We start from the raw sequence: 19,491 nt of genomic DNA on the forward strand, positions 1-19,491 counted from the left end.
AGATAACATTTTTAGAGCTTTCATTCTTATATTTATCATCAATGTATGATATGCAATAAAATGGATATCAATAAAAATATAATAATATCGAGTTTGTATATTTTCGCTATCTCAATTATTTGTGTTTGAGTATGTTTTTGGTATTTAAGTGAAATGAATTATTAACTTTTAAATTTTTTTCTTGTTTAAGTGATTATATGGTTGTTTAAGTGTTACAACTAACATTTTAGCAAAATTCAAAAAGTTCCTTCATTATTTCTGTTTTAAGATGTTTGACACTTGAGAGTGCTTAGGTTACGTGCTACATAGCTTAACACTACGTGCTCTTATCGAATTTGGATAGAGTGTCTATGAGATAGAATATAAGGCTCTCAGAGTCAATCTGTAAAAAGCTGAGTTCTTACCTTTTGATGTGGAAACTTTTAATTTAAAAATAAAAATAAAAAGAAGATTCATGTGTTGAAGACTTTCTAAAACTTAAGTAAATAAAAGTTGAAGGGAATTGTAGAATGCAGAAATATAATAGTCAATAAGAGGATTGAGTGTTCCTGTCATGGTGTGTTGTATTTCTATAATTTTTACCTTTATATAAACAAATTATATTAGGTGTGATAAAAATGACCATTTCTGAAATTAATGGACATAAAAAAGTGCACTTTCATGCATGATATTTCACTATAAACTTTCACTGATACTTTGACAGCATTTTTTTGACAACATTTTAACACTTATCTTCGTATCATTTTGTGATTGGTCCATATTAGTATTTATGATTATTATTATTGATTGTGGAGTAATTTTGGACCAATCACATAATAACATGTAAATTATGTTAAAATGTAATTAAAAAAATGATGTCAAAGTATCAATTTTTATTATAGGTAATTGTTGTGACAAATGTTAAATATTAAAAATAACATACGTCAAAACTTTTTTTAGTATTGTATTATATCTTATATTATATATTTAAGTTATTTAAGTAACAACCATATTTTTAAGCATATATTTCACTTGAAATATTTTGAGAAATACTCCAAGTATCTCGATATCGAATGTATTGGACTGATAACTTTAGTAGCTTGGATCATGTAAATACACTATGTTGAAGCATTTAGAATTAACCATTGAGTCATAAATAATATCATTTCAGCCTCTAACATACTTCAATAATGTAATTTTATATAAAAAATAATAATCTTGATTCTCTCTTTCTGATATTGTAAGCCCCAACTTGAATGACGTCAGATAATTGATAATTTATATTTTTCAGGTTCAACGTTAATTAAACTAATGTATATAGTATCACAATAATCCATATTACAACTCACCATCTTAACATACCATCAAACTCATATAATCCATATGACTAAACAATTACTATTTATAAAGGATGTATTATTATGCTTACCAAAATCAAATTCCAATCGGTCCAACTCGATCTATTCTTCATTGAATTCATCTCATTAGTATGACAAGGAAACTACTACTAGAAACTTTGTGAAAAAAAAAAATAAAGATAAAAAACTTTTTTGATAACCAAAATTTTTCAAATAAAATAAAAAAGAAGAAAAAACATTTAACTTAAATTTATAAACTTTAATTTTTATTCACTTCAAAATATATTATTGAAATACTGTGATTCTTTATTTAAGTTATATATCAATTTATTTTGCTTAAATGCAAAGGAAATCTTTCTGCAGAATTTAAATATTTAAAGCCTTGTGTTTCAAACCTGCTTAAACTACTTTGTGTATTCCATAGAACTATTCTATCTTCTTTTAGCCAAAGAGCAACCAATAAACTTTATTTCTATCTATAATTTGTTCGAATTGTACTATTATAAGAATTCACATTTACATTCTATTTTAATCTCCGTATACTCGTGGTTTTCTTAATTTTCATATGTTTACTTAAATCTCTTTGTCCTTTTTCAATCTTTTCTATTCTTATTTGTTTATTATATTTTATCTTTTAATTATGATTTTTTTTTCTTTAATATTTTGTTTTTTGTTATCATTACCTTTTTAAATTCAGCTCTAAATCTTTCTCAATTCACATTTTAAAAAAATAGCCTGTTTGGTTATTTAATTTTTTTATTAGGATTAAGAGAATATTAAACAAAAGAAAAAAGAGGTCAGCTGGAACAATAATTTACTGCTAGAACGTAACAAAGGCTTATAATAATTTACCAACTTAATTTCTACTTATATTTCCCATATTGTAACCTAAATTTAATATATTTTAACCTGACTTTTAAATATATTTAATTACAAAGTAAAAGTAACAAAAATGTTTTAGTGTAACGTGCAATACACACTATTAAAGGATATTTTGAAGTTGACGGGTAAATGAAACATATGAAGTATGAATAAAGTAAAACAATTTATTAAATAAAAGTGTATTAACAAGTTGAATATATTTGAAAAATAAAAAAAATAATAAGTTATATATCATATTTGTAGTATTTAATTATATGTGGTTCTAATAAATTTTAAATTTTTATTGGGTTTTATTTTTTTTTCACAAATTCCACGTTTATATCATTCCATAATTTTGATGTTAAAATGAGTTGATGGATCACTGTTGTTAATTACCTTTGATGTGCAATATCTATGATAAAGTGTTTTTTATATGTTAATCCAATATAGATATTTTTTATATAAATATAAAATACACATCAGAAATGAACAAGATAAAACTTAGATAGATGATCTTTCAATTAGACTTGAGAAATTCTCTTTAATAATATACTTATAAATAATTTTATAAAATGTCATTTAATTGAAACAGTAAATAATACTTGTTTAAGAGCGTTTCTAATTAAATTATTAAGTATGCATAATTCAAAGTTTATTAATACAGTAAAAGCGGGAAAAAAGATAAAGATTCTGAGAGTGAAGTTACTGCTAATTAATTTGTTGACTAATTTCTTGTTGATAATTATAATACAATAGAAACCAATTTGGTGAACAAAAAAGAACACACTGAAAACCAGAATAAGGATCCGCGGTACAGTGTGTCAGGTGGGTCAGCCAAGCACCACCGAACACACTAACCCTAATCTAATTTCTCACATTACCCTAGTTCTATTTCAATGGAGTCATCTCATTGGGCCACTAGGTGGACCCTCACCATAACTATCCTGCACTGAATCTCACTCTATATAAACTAAGTTCATATTTTAAAGCATTTCAATTCGATTTCATGTTTATTTGAGTTATTTCTTCACCCTCAGCATCCCCTGCCTAGCCTTGCCTCCCTCTAAGAACCTCACGCAGCATTAAAGAGAGACACAAATCAAGCTACAACTGGAGTTTGTCGGTTTTGCTTTTTCTTGAAGAAAAGGAAAAAATAAAAACGAAAAAGTTCCTTTCTGTGGTATCTATCTTTGTTTCTTCTGGGAATCTAATTCCTCAGAGTGGTATTAGAAACAAATATATTTTGAAAAAGGAACTCGGATACTCAATTGGCGAGTTGATGAAATGTGCAAGAGGGGTCTGAAGAAGTTCGCTTGCTTTATGATGAATTGAATTGGGTTTGAGTTTGGAGTTGAATTGAATTTGTTGAGTTTGGAATTGGAGCATGTGAGTTGGAATTAGGAGTGGGAAAGGGTAAGAGGATGGCTGGGGATGGGAGTGTCGTCCCTGCAGACCCAGGGGCAATGACAGTTGTAAAGAAGAAGACACAGTCTTCAAGGAGTTGGATTCTGATTGATGCTTCTGGACATGGTTCATTGCTCGACGTGGACAAATATGCAATCATGAATCGGGTTCAGATTCATGCGCGTGATCTCAGAATCCTTGATCCCTTGCTCTCTTATCCCTCCACCATTCTCGGTCGTGAGAAGGCTATTGTTCTTAACTTGGAGGTCCACCACATGTTTGGTTTTGTTTGTTTGTGTTTCTTGTGTTAACCTTTTCCTTTCTGTTTTTTCATTTTGTTTTTTCTCTTCTGATTCTGCCTTTCAGCATATCAAAGCAATTATCACAGCTGAAGAGGTTAGTCAGCTTTAATTCTCATGTGTCTGCTTTCATCTCTCAGGGGTCTGGATTAGAGAACAAATAAGAACATTATGCAGATTACTTTTAGGGAACCAGCTTTGACTTTTTATTTTAGGCTACTTATAATTGAAAACCTTAACTAATTGAGACATGAGGATTGGGGGATGGTAGATGAGCTTCTCTGAGCATTTTATCCTACTCTTTCATTTACTGGCCAGACTAATCTAGAATGGATCAAATTTTGGCGGCCAACTTTTGTTTTTGTTGTCAAGGTCATTGAATAAAATGGGTAGGAATAGGAAGAGATGTCTTCTTTTGCCTTGCTTAACTAGTGACAGGATCTTGACCCTCTTGTACAAGAATATACCTTACATATCTTTTGTGCAAGAATATACCTACAAGAATATCTCTCAGTAAAGGAAATTTTATATTTATCAATTTCTGTATCAAACATTTGGTCCTTTGTATAATACATAACTGTTTCTTGAAATTGAGATGACATTGCTTCCACTTCCTGAATTCCCAATTGTATCTAAATTATTGTATAGGTATTGCTGAGAGATCCAACAGATGAAAATGTGATCCCGGTTGTCGAGGAACTGCAGAGGCGGTTGCCTCGATTAAGTGCCGGTCTTCAACAGCAAGGAGATAGTAAAGAGTATCTTGGAGGCCAAAATGACGCTGAAGCAGCTGAAGAAGATGGTATGTTATATCAATGGTGAACCATAAGTAATGAATAAACTTAATGATTGCATCTCTTATTCTTATAAATATGTTTATTTATTTGCATCATCCATTGTCCTCGATATCTGAGTGATCTAAATTATGCAATGTAGAGTCACCCTTTGAATTTCGGGCACTGGAGGTTGCTTTAGAAGCCATTTGTAGTTTTCTTGCTGCACGTACAACAGAGTTGGAGATGGCTGCTTATCCTGCATTAGATGAACTTACCTCCAAGGTACATATATTATAGAATTGTTTATCTTCCTGTTATGGTTTTAATCTGGGATCCTTTGCCCATACCCTTTCTTAGGTATAAAATAAGCTTAACAAAATATGAAACTGCTTGAAAGTGGCTGAGGAAAATTTATTTTCTTCATCTCAATATATTATAATTTCCTTTTGTTATACTTATCATCTCCAAGGTGTTCATTCTAATTATGCCTGCATTATTAAAGAAGTATTTTGTTGTCTGGCTTGAAGCGTGGATGACTATAGTTCCCCTTCTCCCTTTTATTTCTTGACTTTTTTGGTTTAATGAACTTTAGATTAATGTAATCTGCAGATTAGTAGTCGTAATTTGGACAGAGTTCGTAAACTGAAGAGTGCAATGACAAGGCTGACTGCTAGAGTCCAAAAGGTATGCCAAGTTTTCATATGAAAAATGCCTATTTTCTTTTATGAAAATATATTCCGTAGCCCCTTCCCCTCATTGCTGCTGATATTTTGCATTCTTTTAAGTAAATTATTGTATTTTTCTTAAATATAATTAGTTTAATGTGACTGTAAACTGGCTTGATCAGTTTTAAGTAGAAAACAACACATATCCCTTTTCTTCTTCCATCCCCAGTTTTTGTTATTTGGTACAGGTCAGAGACGAGCTTGAACAATTGCTGGATGATGATGATGATATGGCTGACCTATACCTGTCAAGAAAAGGGGGTTCATCATCACCAGTCAGTGGATCAGGTGCTGCAAATTGGTTTGCTGCCTCCCCTACCATTGGATCAAAGATATCTAGAGCCAGTAGAGCAAGTCTAGCAACAGTTCGTTTAAATGAAAATGATGTGGAAGAGCTGGAAATGTTACTAGAGGTTATGTTACTTCCTTTAAAAATAGTTGGAAGAAGTTCCATTATGTTAATGAGGAAAAATTGCTATTAATGGTGTTTATTCAATTTGCAGGCTTATTTTAGTGAAATAGATCACACTTTGAACAAATTAACCACGGTAAGTGTCATGATTGTGCATGTGTAAACATGTGTAACAGGGAGCAGTGAATCTTAATTTTTTTTATATGACAGAAGATATAAAGTAATCTTGGAAGATTGTTTCTTTGTAAATACAGAGAAAAGTTTGTTTCTCATTGATCTGTTTAGTATTCCAATCATTAGACCGTGAACCCAAGGCCTGGCCCATTGGGTAGAGATTTTTAGTTCGGACTACTAATCATGTTAGAGTTTGACCAAATTGATACTCTTACACTTTAGGAAATTAAGGGTTAACAAAGGGGATTTGCATTTTTTTTTTATCTGCTGCTGTTTTCAAGTAGAACTTCGTGGTTTATATTCAAAATCTTGTTTCGGAAGTATTTTGTACAATTTTTTTAAAACTCTTCACATTAGCTTTGTGAGATGATATACTATTTGTTCGATCTTCTTGTCCGAGAATGAGTGATTTATGCTGTTTTTTCTTTTGGATCAAATAGATCATACTTGGATCTTTGCTGTACCACTTTTGCCTCTGTCATTAAATATTATTATACCTGTGATTCTATCTCTAATTTATGTTGTCAAGTTTGCTGAAAATTTATTTGTAGTGGAACGTGTTAAGAGACTATTGGCCCATTACATCAGGCTATTCTAGAAAGCGATTGAAAACTAGTTCACTGTTTTGATTTTTGTTTGGTTTCTTTAAAAGTCTGTGCTATTTGCTTGTATAGGATTACTTCAACTCTGAATCTGCTGTTCAAGATACTTTTACCTAATTATTTACCTTTTTCTTTTCATTTAAAGCTGCGAGAGTACATTGATGATACTGAAGATTATATTAATATTCAAGTAAGTAGCTAGCAAGTTATTGAAAATATGGCATCTGTTTAATGACATGAAGTTTATGTTAAGTTTTTCCATTTTGCAGCTTGACAACCATCGTAATCAGCTGATTCAGGTGGCATTCATATTTCTGCACCTTGAATGTCATTTATCAGTATTTTATGTCTTTTTTCTTTCTCATGAGTTTGCTAACTGGTCTTCAATTCTTGTGCAGCTAGAGCTCTTTCTTAGCTCTGGAACTGTTTGTCTATCTTTCTACGCTTTGGTAACCGCTATATTTGGCATGAATATCCCATATACTTGGAACGAAGACCATGGTTACATGTTCAAATGGGTATGCAAATTGTTACTGTTTATGAATGTGTGTATATAATATATATGGCATATGCCAACGTGCAGCTATTTATTTTTTAGAAGCAAGTTTTAATCAAGATTAAATCAAAGGTGTAACTTGCTAATACATTCTTTCTTAAACAACAAGTAGGTATACTTTGGTAAATACTTGTGTGGAGTTTATCATAGGATATGTACTTTTTAAAAAGTGTGTGTATATATATATATATATATATATGCAAAATTTTGGACTTGATAATTTGAATGTTTCTTCTTGCAGGTAGTTATTACCGCAGGAGTATTTTGTGCTTTGACGCTTGTCACGATTACTGCTTATGCTCGCAAAAAGGGATTAATTGGATCTTGAAAATAATTGACTGGAAAGCAGTGCCGAATGAACTTTGACTTACGCATATAATAGACTAATGAATTATGTTGTCAACATTTTATTAGATGTAGTTCAACTTGTGGTTCAGTACCAACAACCCGTTAAAGGATCTGGGCCCTAAGTTGATGTGAAAATTGAGGGATTTTGGATCAACTACATTCCCTGAGTTCTCTGGATTCAGTCATCGTTATAATAGACTGTAAATACACTCTGCAGAATCAAAGTTGATTCTTCCTTTTCAATAATACTATAGTGTGAACAAGATGTGTCATCAAATCAAATGTTTTGTGAATTCCAATGCCTAGGTTCAACACAGAAAGCAGGTCAAAAGAAAAAATTGTAATGTTAATACATTCTCATGTTTTTTTTTTATAATGTCAAATGTAGTTATTAAGATTATATTATACAAAGTAGCATAATTTTATATAGCTTTATATATAATGGATTATATAATTATGAAATTTATTTTCTTAAAATGACTGTTATCTCATAAACATAACAGATTGCTGGTGTTAGCATAAATGATAATATACCTGGACCTACTTGAAACAAAAAAAAATAGATATAATGTTTCCGATAATTGGTTATTAGAAAGTTAGTTCTCTCAACTAAAATGACTTTTTTATATATAAGTTTCATATTTTAATAATAAAATATTCAAGTTCAATTTAAAAAAAACTCAATTTTAGTCTGAACTATCTTCTACTCTTTATCTTTATCATCTTCTCTTGTTAATAACAATTGATTTTTTTTAATTTTTTATTTTAAAAAAATTATTATTATCTCTCTACTTCACTTATTTTAGGTTAAAATACTCTTTTGATTTCAATTTTTGTAAAATTTATTCAATATATTTTTTTTTGTCATGTCATGTGACACAAATAGTGCCAAGTGATAATGATAGTGTCGTGTGACAGTGTCAATATGGTTATTGTTTTATATTTAATGTAGCTTTTATATTTATTTTTTATTAAAATCAATCCTAATTTTTTTAAAATGAAACAATAGTATCCTTCTCTAAAATATAATTGAAGTCAGTTTACTTACCAATAAAAATAAATAAATTATAAAATTTATTTTATTATTACAAATATTATTTAATTTATAAAATTGATCCAAACACTTATACCTATCATTGAATAAAGGGTTAAATATGTTTTTCGTTCCTTAGGTACCACACATTTTGGGTTTAAGAGTTTTAAAACTATGAGGACTAAAAACCATCAAAAGTTTCGAGTAGGGACTAAACCCAAAATCGTGTGATAGTTAAGGGACGAAAAACATATTGAATCCTTGAATAAAACACTTTCACTCTAATATAATAGAAGATTTGAAAAATCAATACAAATAATAAAGAAATATTTTATACTTATTAATATTATATATTTATGAAATAAACATTAAATAAAAATAAATTTATTAAATATATAATAATTTCATTATTAAATATTAATATATATATATATATATATATATATATATATATATATATATATATAATGTAGAAGAGTATAACATAATGAGAAGAACTTCTACTATAAAATTAGAGCTGTCAAAAAGGGTAACCCGAATCGACACGGTCCGGTCCACCACGGGTTGGTCACTTAATGAGTCAATCCAACTCGGCTCACTTATTAGCAAACCGAAAAAATTTGAACCTGGCTCGACCCACTAAACGGGTTGGTGTGTTAAACGGATTGGCTCACTGACTCGTTTAATTATAAGTTTTTTAAAAAATAAAAAATATATAGAATTTTTTTAATTCAAATCTAAATAAATTTTACTCTAAAATGATGTTTAATTTCAAAGACAATTCAAAATAAATAAAAAAATTATACAATTCAAGCATAATCCAAAACTAAGCACAAAAGACGAACAAATAAGTTTTTAATATTGATAATTTTTGAAACACTTGTCCATCAATATTAGAGTCTTGAATAGATAAATCTATAATATTTTTCTCTCTTGAAACATCTTTTTTTTATCTCATCTATAATATAATAAAAAAATGCTAACTAATAATATTGAAACACAAAATAATAAATAATTAAATTAAATTAGGTGGGTGGATAAGTCAACCCGGCTCACCACGGGTTCAACCCAGGTGAACCGGGTTCTAAATAAGCCCATAAAAAATTACATTCTCTTCAAACCCAACCAGGCTCAAACCCATGGTGAATCGGGTTAGCTCGCGGATTACAACCCATTTTGACAGCACTATAGAAAATTAGAAAACACCTTTAAAATAAATAAATTTAATTCAAATTTAGAGATGAACAACATTTCTTAAGTTAAAAATGACATATTCGAACTAAATTCAATAAAAAAATAAATATAAAAAAAACTCTAAATTCTAAATACTAACACGTGACATTGTCACGTGACATTAATAGTTTCACATAACACGACGGACCTTATACGTGGACAAAAAACTAAAAAAAATTAAAAATTAAAAATATTACGAACTGATATATAACATACCTTAACACTGTTTATACAATTTTAAGCAAAATAACTTAATTGAATCATTTTAAAAAAATTTAATTAAAAGAAAATAAAATAAAAGACATTGAATAAGTTTAACAAAGAGACAAAAAAAAGTATTTTAATCTTTATTTTTAAACTTTAATTTTTTAAATAGATTATATTATGACATTATAAAATATTTATTTATATTCATATATATATATATATATATATATATATATATATATATATATATATATATATATATATATATATATATATATATATATATATATATATATATATATATATATATATATATATAAGGTCTAATCATACGATATTTTTTATGATTTTTTCTAAATTATTTTCTCACTTATTTTTTTTTATCAATTGCGTTTCAAATAATGAAAAGTTAATACAATTAAAACTCTGCTATTAAATGAGTTGAATGATGTTAAATTTATGTAGCATATTGACATGAGTTATTTAAATGACATGACAAATTTAGGATGGGGTGATCTATTACACTCATTTGAATCTATCAGAAGTCGCCACATCTTCATCTCTATCGTCTCAGAAGCCAATGAGCTAGTAGCCGGTTAACCACCACTAAAACCCTCATCCAAACCAAATCGTGTAAGATCTTTCTCTTCATCTCGCATACACGCACAGAACCTCGAGCCCCATATTAGGAAACTCATCTTCTCCACCAACAGCCACTCAAGCACTGTGAATCACGATCCCTGAGCCAGAACAACGAAGGCCAAATCGTGAAACCTCCATATCCATCTTCGCACTTCAATTGCAAAACCTAAAATTGAAAAACAGCCATCACTACGAGACAACATTCGATCTCCATCACCTCCTTCGTCACACCTTTCTTGCCAATCACCAACCACCAGAACCACCACAGATACTTGCGTCTCCTTCACGGCAGCCACTCAAACCCTCTGTGACTCATCCGCATCTCACACATGCAAAACCCAAAAAAACAGCAGAACCATAATTAAAATGAAATTGGAAATGTTTTGGTGGCTACGTGTTTGGTTTCCTGCTAGTGGCACAAAGCTGACTTGAGGGGGTTCGTCGTTCAAATCTCTATATGATTTGGGTTCTGTTCCAGGTGTGCATCGCGATGATCGTTTCTACGATGCAAGGTTGCTTCACATTTTACAGTGTGATGGAGACGTGTTTTACTGTAGGTGGGTCTGTGCATGGAGGCCTGTTGTGGCTGACGGCACTATGGAGTGACTGCCTAGGGTTTGGTGGGTTTGGTTCTAACAGAGAAGATGAAGATAATGGACGTGTCATCATGTTTCCACCTAAAATAACCTTACTCTGCCACATCATTTAAATAAGTCAGATCATTTAAATAAGCCAGATCATTTAAATAACCCAGGTCAAGGTATTACATCAAGATAAACTTAACGTTATTCAGCCAATTTAATAATAAAGATTTAATTGTATCAATTTTTACAATTAAGACAAAAAATAAATAAGAAACCAATTTGAAAAAAATAATCATACTCTATGATTAAACCTATATATAATTAATTTGTTTGTTGATGATAAATAATGAGAGAAGAAACGCATGATTAGGAAATTAAAAAAAAAATAATTGAAAGAGATAAAATTATTAGTACGTACTAGTAATAGAAAAATACTATCTAATTAATGTAATAATAAAATTTAACTTTATATAAAAATACTAAAAAAATATATAAAAATTATGTAGTTATAGGTTCAATTAATTTTTTTCTCTCATTAGAAATATTATAATACATTTGTTAGTAAACTTTAGTTAAGATATTATAAAAAAAAAACTAATAATGATCAATTTAATAAGTTTTGGTTTTAGTGACATCTAAAGCTTCATGCATCTGATGTAATTGAAAAAAAAATAATTAAAAAGGAAGAAGATTAGTCACAGTTATCATTATTTCATTGTGCATGTTATGGTAAAAAAATAAAAACGAGATTGAACTTATTTAATTAATAAATAACACTATAGATTATCTAAATTTGAGTGAAAAACTCGGTTAAGCATAATTTCAATCAGAAACATGGAATTTGTCCAGTAAAATACTCAATAATTCATTTCATTAATTTATAAATTTAATTAACACAAAAATATTAATAATTATTTTAAAGGTAATTTATTTTAGAAAATTTCAACTTATAAATTATAAGTTGTGATTAGGTTTTAGCTTATGAATTTATTTTTTTCTTATATTTTAATATGTTTATGTATTATTATTTATTTACATATTAATACCTATGTTAATGTTACATAAAAGTCAACATGGGACTATTTTAATATAGGTTGAATTACTTTTTAATTTTTATATATTTAAATTTATAAAAATAATATTATAAATTAAAGTAATAATAATAATTTAAATTAAAAATAAAAAATTCTAAAATACACAAAAGCTAAATTTGGTTGATAATCATAAATCAACTTATTTAAATAAAATAATTACCCAAATAAAAAAAATTATACAACTTTTAAAAATAAATAAAAACTTTAACAGATTTAATTATTACAAAAATCTGAAATTATAATTATATAAAATTATTTTTATTTTAAAAATACAACTTTTATTTATGTAATAAAATTTATATAATTATTATTTTATATTTATTAACTAATTTATCATCTAATTTAGTAAACACTCATTATTAAATAGGCTACTTGTTTATTCTCTAAAAATATCTGGAAATTAGTTAAAGTTGTAATTTACTTTTTTTGAAGTATAAAATTCATTTGAGTGACAGACGAGTTTGGGACAAACAGATGAATGAAGAAAAAGACACGAGTTTTTGTCATAATATTTCAATTAAAAAATAAAAATTTAATCAAAAATACCACGTGCGATTTATAGTTTTATAATATGAATTTTGCACGTGAAACTGCTCTATCTGTCTAGTTATCAATCTATTTTTAGAAAGAAGAATCAACTTTGAAATTGGAGGGATTGGACCTAAATAATCATAAATTAGAAATTACTATTTCTAAAGTTTGAATATATTATATTATATATTCAAACAAAAGTAATAATATTTTCTTTGCATATATTATATTATATACAGAGAGAATATATTATCTTTATATTTATATTTAGAATATATTATCTTTTGTGTTTTTTATATATAATTCATTTCTTTGAATTTATAATCTTACATTTTTTATGTCCTTTTTTTATATTTTATAAAATATATAAGTAACCTATTTACATACTTTTATTTATATACTAAAATTTATATTTTAACTTTTTTTATTTTAAAATTTTTTTTTTGGTATTTCTAATTTTAAAATTTTTTTGTCGTTGTCTCAAAAATTAACCATTTACCTTTTTATAAAGTGCTATATTATTTTCTTGGTGCACCAATTTGAACATATGTTTCGCATATAGACAGACCAGAACATTTTCTAAGGGATAAGTTGATCAAATAAATAATAAAATAGTTAGGATTACCAGGAATGAAAAAAAAAGAGAAAAAAATCCTAACAAATAACACATTATCTCAGAAGGTGACATTCCAAATCATTATTAATAAATAACGTTTATATTTAACTCAATAATAATTATCTTTAACGCATGCATGTGTATTATTAATTCATATTGAATGTTTTAGTGATGGCTAATTCAAATAAATTAATTTTATGAATTTTTTTACCATATTAATATCTTAAATAATTTAAATTAAATTTCATTATTTATTAACAGAAATTATGAATGATTAAAAATAACATTATATCATAATATAAATTGTTAATTATAAATTTGAAATATAATTTGTAAATTGAAAAAAAAATTGAAATACAACTATAATACAATTTTTTGTTGTGATGTGTAGGTTAAAATAGTAATTAATTTTATAAATACACTTTTTTAAAAAGTAAACAAATTTAAATTTATTATTCCTAAACTGACATTTTTTTTTCCATTAAGTATGCCCACCTAATGCACAAACTTTGATTAAAATTAATGAGATAAAATTTATATATAAACATATATCATATATTTTATTTAATATATTATCCAATTTTATTATCACTAAAATCATATACTTATTACGTATCTTATACATAATTTATAACCTGAAGAATATCTCTTACTGTGTAAACTTTAACTATAGGATGAAAGATAAAATATTTTAACAACAAAAAATAACCACCGAATCTTTTTATCCGTAAATACTGCAAATTGAAATTAAAGCTTTAAATATAAGTAATTTTAACAAATATTAAATAATATTAAAATTTCGACTATCTAAAATATATTTTACATAGGTGAGAATCCTACACATATTTACTGATATATATTATATAAGTAAATGAAAGTCCAATAGATATGCTTAGTGATTAGTGGTTTATTTAAAAAATATTTACACATTCAAACTTCTTTATATTCATTTCATAAAATATTTTTTCAATCCAATTGATCCTTTTAGACACTCTCTCATTCTCAAATCCGTTGATTACCTTGCAAGGCGAGCTGGTTTCAAGAAAACAAGGTTTGTGATATGTCCCTCCTCTTCTGTAATTAACTTTATGCCTAAAAATACATTTAGGAACTTTTTTTTTTGTCTAATTGAATTTTTTTACTATGTGCATTACATTTTTCTCTTTTTTTTATTATTGGCTATTATCAATATATAATTAGACTATTTGCAAACATGTTGCCTAATTTATAATAAGTTTGTAATATGCCGCATAGTCACTATTATAACTAAAATAATAATTTGACAAAAATGTATAATTAAATATTATTAGTTTGAATTGTAATATAAATATTTTTTAAGTCATGTAAACATATCACTGTTCCATTTTAATACCTAAAGAAAGAGGTATTTAGGAACTTTGCTTCTTGTAAAACATTTTTCTGTAATTCAATTTTTTACTCACATTTTCTCCTTATTATTTTGTAAGATGATGGTTAGGGGAAATTAGAGTCTCTGTATAATTAATTTTTATTCCTAAATGGTGTTTACACTTTGTTAGGGAAGGAAAGGGAATGACAGACATTAGAGATTCCTATTATTTTTGTTTTTCACACAAAATATATTATCATTAAAAAAATAGTTTTTTTACATGGTATTCTGTTTTATCAATTATTGTAAAATTTACCTTTTTAGTATTTTTTTCACAATATTGTTTATGTATTGTGCATCATATTCTCTCTCTTTTATAATAAATGCATAAGATTAGTGTAACAGTTAGTCCAATAGGCAGTCAAAATAGTTGATTTAATATATTTATAATATAATAGTAAAAAAATTTAAAATGTATTAATAGTACTTAAGATTAACGAGGAACATTAATATATAGGGATTAATTATAGTTTTAAAGGGGTTTAGGTTAATATAAATAAGTGGGTTAATTATATTAATTATTATTTAAAATAAAAATCTTAAATGTGTTATAGATTAGATAGGAATGTAAAGAAAATATAAGTGTTGCCCTATAGAAGCATGTGTAAGAGGGAGATGATTGGTCCCAGATCCTATTTATATTGTGTCATGTGTGCCTCAAAACAGATCCTTCAATAACACAATCCCTCTGTCACACTAACATTTCTCTATTCTCTTTCAAGCACACGCATTCCCTCTCTCTCATACACATGAAACCATATATCACCGATTAGAATTTTTCAGTCATCAAGAGATAAATCCAAACCACCATCGCCATTGGACAAATCGAGCAAAACAACCTACGATACTCCAAGGATCTCACTTTTTTGTTTTCCTCGACGTATGTCAATCATCTCAGACAGAGTCGTGCCTTAGTCGGATCATGCACAATTCTTGAAACCCTTTGTTTTTTCTCTGGAAGTGGAATCTATTTTCCTTATTTTTGTAGCCGGTTTCTCGTTGAGAATGATGTAAAACTGGCATGTTTTTATTTCTTGCTGTCGTTTTTCGGTGACATGCACCATGCTGGCTACGTGAGTACGGAGGTGTCTGTGTTTTTTTTATTGTGTATGTTTGTTTACGAGTGCATCCGTCTCAGAGGGAGATAGATATAAAGGCATTAGCGATGACAAGGGAACTCATGAAGGTCAACTTGAGGAAGCTCTCCGAAGCCGTCACATGTTATTTGTGCAATAAATGGTTGAAAAACGCAGCCACAATAACAGAATGCTGTCATAGCTGTAAGTCTTTCCTTTTCTCTTCTACCTTCTCTGTTTCTATTTGGTCTTATGCTTTTTCAATTTTTAATTTTTTTATGCTGCTGAACTAATTTCTTGGTGTTTTTCTTTGAATTTTCTTTTCTTTTTTTTTCCCTTTTATGTTTTGGGAGACCTAATGTTTCATCTCTCTGATTTATGGCCAACTTATAAAGTGGATTTATTGAAATTCTTTGTTAACAATGACTTGATTTAGCTTCCATACAGCTAAAAAAATTACACTTTGTATTTACACATCAAGCATAGAGTCCTGTCTTTCTATTTTTTTTGGCAAAGTGGCATACTGTATTTTTTTCATCATGTTTTTACTCTTCTTATGCATATGATTCAAAACAAGATATTTTTGTCAAAATTAGTTAGTTAAATTTTACAGGCTTAAACTGTTTCTAAGTTTACAGTAAAGGAACTAGGTATGCTAATTTTTTGCAGTGAAATTAGCAAATATATGTCTCTAAATAATCAGTAATTTCATATTGTTTCTGCTAATCTGCAAAATGGTTCTTCTTTGAGAAACTTAGAAGCGTCTGCTAGAAACTATACTATAGTTTCTATCATAAAAACTACCACTCATTGTTTTGTCTTTTCCATATACATTTCTGTTTCCAAATCTGTATGCAAGTTGGAAGTCTAATTCTTGAGTTTTTCAACAGTTTGCAGGGAATGTATAGAAAAGAAGTTAATAGATGAGAAATTAAATCATTGTCCGGTTTGCAATACAGACTTGGGTTGTTCTCCACTCGACAAATTAAGGTAATCACAACGAACATGATCCTTCCATAGTGCTGACAGATTGTTCTAATATTCTCTGTTTCAGTTGCTGGTCTCACATCACTCAATCATGCATTGTAGTTTGAGTCATCATTAAATGATTATACTGTCAAAACATTTTTTTTCCATGAAATTACTTGATCTTCAGTGTAGAACCAACCATACAGGGATATACCAAAAAGTAAGGTTGTTTGTAACTGGAAAAAAAGTGAATGAGATATCTGATTGTTTGAGTCAATGCATGCACCCTGAAAGAAAATTGATGTGATCAATTCTGCTTCTTCTTTTTCCCTGCTCTTATTTCTATTTTATGGTTGAAAGTCTTGTTTTCTTTATCTCCTAGTCCTTGGAGTTTTCCTGTATTTTGCCTGACTACTATATTGTTTTGGGATGAACAGGTCAGATACTCGTAAGCAAGAATTGAGGGACAAAATTTTCCCATTTCAAGATGAAAATGATGAGGAACCTGCCGCCAAATTGTTAGCCAAAATAAAGAAGAATTTAGTTTCTTCATTAAAACCCAATAGAGAAATATCCAAAGCTGGTTTTAGAAAAGTTGCCATTGCCGAAGAAGCAGATATTTCATCTCCCAAACTTGATAAAGTGGAAGGTGATAAGGAAGATGAAAACCAGGGTGATGCTGAATTTGGGGAAGAAGGCGCTACAATTGGATCCGCTAGAAGAGCGAAAGCTGCGGCAAGAATAAAATTCATTTGCTCTGCACAACCTCCGGGACAAGAAAAGATAGAGGGTGATCAGCCTCGAGTTGAAACTTCCAGCGGAACTCTCAAAATCAGAATTCCGGTATACATTTTCTCTCATCATCTAATCTTTATCTGGTTCTTCTTTCTTAATCCTCAGTGTGCCTCTCCTTTTAAGAGAAGCTAATGTTATTTTGACCTTTTTTCTTTTAACTTTTGTTCAAATGATCTTCACATTTATGTTTTATTTAGTGCATGACTATTTCCTGTGATATGCAGAATCTTTCAAAACCAAATACTGAGTTAAGGAATGAAAAGGCTGACATGTTTGAGCCAATAAATAGCCAGGTGGGAGCTGGAAGAAAACGCAAGTCCCGTAGTAATTCCACCATGCAAGAAAATGGTGTCACTTCAGTACTTGTGCACTCTAATGACGATGACCCTCAGGTTGGTATGGTCAAAATCGACAACCATACTCACAAAACTAATGGTAACCACAACGAGTCAATTCCTTCAAGCTCAGATTCGGTAAAACCTATTGTTAGCACCCGAGAAAAAAGACCAAAAATCTCGGAGGACTTGAATTTTCCAGCACCAGCTGAAACTGATTCCGACAGTGAAAGCAGCAAAGACTTTGGTCCAATCTGGTTCTGCCTGGTTGCTGCAGAAGAGAAGTAAGATTACGCTTGATGGCATATTTAACATTGATAATCATATTAATTTTTGTGAATGTCTAAACTTTGAATTTCCGTATACAGTAAAGGAAGTGCACCATTGCCACAACTATCTTCGTGCTACCTACGAGTCAAGTGAGTTTTATATTCCTATTTTCTGTTGAGCTTTTTGTTGGCTAGTTTTTTAGTGCTTGAATGAGCATGGCACGCCATGCTTGAAATATGGTTTATCTGGCTGCTGTTTCATTTGTAAAGAGCTGTTTCTGTATATTCACTTATATATGCTATAAACCATACTTTCACTGTCCTCCTCTAGCATCCCTTTGTCTATATTGTTTCATTCTGTATATGTGCCATATGATATCGTTCTCATTCTTTATCCATCTACATTGTCAACTTTGGTTTGTCAGACATTTTGGTAATTATATTTATCTAATTTATCTTTCTTATCAAGCACAAACTGGTAGAATAACTGATAACTTTACACTAATAAATCTTCAAATTATTACAGGGATGGCAGTGTAACTGTTTCCTACATTAAAAAGTATCTCGTGAAGAAGCTTGGTCTTGCTAGCGAAACTGAGGTAAATTTGTTATCTTTTTGCTAAAGCTTACTCCTTAGTGAAACGATGTATATCTATTTTTCAGAAGCTAATTGGTTTTTGTGGTTTACACTTTCAGGTGGAGATCACATTACAAGGGCAGCCAGTTTTATCTTCATGGCAACTGAACAGCTTAGTAGACATCTGGTTGCAAACTGTGCCAAAGAACGAGATTCTGACATCTTTTGGAAGTTCAGCCAAGGATTTTATCATGGTTCTTTCGTATGGTCGAAAGGCTTAACACCTCAAACTACCTCCTTGGTCTTTAGAGAGTTTTTATTATTTTTCTGTCTATTTAGAAGCCCCGAACTTTTTCTATTGACCATTTGCGGTAAATACATTATACCCTTCATTTTACAATAGATTTTATTGTTTATTGGAATTAGATCTTCTTTTTATGTTATGATCCTTTTTATATGTCTCACTTATTTTTCATTTATCTTGTCTTTGTTATTGCTTCTTTGGCTATGCACAGGAAAATATGAACCTTTTCAAATTATATCTTATTCTTTTAGTGTATTGATAGATGTAAAGAGATGTGGATAAAAAAGATAATGGAAGAAAAAAAATATGAGTACATGTGATAAA

General features: G+C 28.9%; 2 protein-coding genes across 2 annotated transcripts; both read left to right on the top strand.

Moving 5' to 3' along the window:
- The first annotated feature begins 3,108 nt into the window (after positions 1-3,108).
- On the top strand, positions 3,109-7,894 carry LOC124833568 (magnesium transporter MRS2-I-like). Its single transcript, XM_047308083.2, has 11 exons — positions 3,109-3,868; positions 3,969-3,998; positions 4,550-4,703; positions 4,838-4,959; positions 5,287-5,361; positions 5,591-5,815; positions 5,906-5,950; positions 6,736-6,780; positions 6,860-6,889; positions 6,989-7,108; positions 7,388-7,894. Exons 1-11 carry the CDS (start codon positions 3,620-3,622, stop codon positions 7,472-7,474), a joined length of 1,182 nt encoding a protein of 393 aa, XP_047164039.1. The 5' UTR covers positions 3,109-3,619; the 3' UTR covers positions 7,475-7,894.
- A 7,659-nt stretch (positions 7,895-15,553) lies between these two features.
- Positions 15,554-19,321, top strand: LOC124833570 (E3 ubiquitin protein ligase DRIP2-like). The gene is made up of 7 exons (XM_047308085.2): positions 15,554-16,122; positions 16,809-16,908; positions 17,325-17,730; positions 17,907-18,301; positions 18,386-18,436; positions 18,813-18,885; positions 18,983-19,321. The coding sequence occupies exons 1-7, from the start codon at positions 16,008-16,010 to the stop codon at positions 19,142-19,144; spliced, it is 1,302 nt and encodes a 433-aa protein (XP_047164041.1). The 5' UTR covers positions 15,554-16,007; the 3' UTR covers positions 19,145-19,321.
- Positions 19,322-19,491: the final 170 nt, after the last annotated feature.

This window comes from Vigna umbellata, chromosome 8 (genome assembly GCF_029865625.1).
Source record: "Vigna umbellata cultivar VRB3 chromosome 8, Vumbellata_1.0, whole genome shotgun sequence".
Lineage (NCBI taxonomy): Eukaryota > Viridiplantae > Streptophyta > Magnoliopsida > Fabales > Fabaceae > Vigna > Vigna umbellata.

Excerpts from the sequence above, each read along its gene's own strand:
- LOC124833568 (XM_047308083.2), top strand. The coding sequence starts at position 3,620 with ATGGCTGGGGATGGGAGTGTCGTCCCTGCAGACCCAGGGGCAATGACA. Across the intron at positions 5,951-6,735 it reads CTTTGAACAAATTAACCACG|CTGCGAGAGTACATTGATGA; the intron begins GTAAGTGTCATG and ends TTTCATTTAAAG. Across the intron at positions 6,890-6,988 it reads ATCGTAATCAGCTGATTCAG|CTAGAGCTCTTTCTTAGCTC; the intron begins GTGGCATTCATA and ends ATTCTTGTGCAG.
- LOC124833570 (XM_047308085.2), top strand. The coding sequence starts at position 16,008 with ATGACAAGGGAACTCATGAAGGTCAACTTGAGGAAGCTCTCCGAAGCC. Across the intron at positions 16,909-17,324 it reads TCTCCACTCGACAAATTAAG|GTCAGATACTCGTAAGCAAG; the intron begins GTAATCACAACG and ends TGGGATGAACAG. Across the intron at positions 18,302-18,385 it reads CTGGTTGCTGCAGAAGAGAA|TAAAGGAAGTGCACCATTGC; the intron begins GTAAGATTACGC and ends TTCCGTATACAG.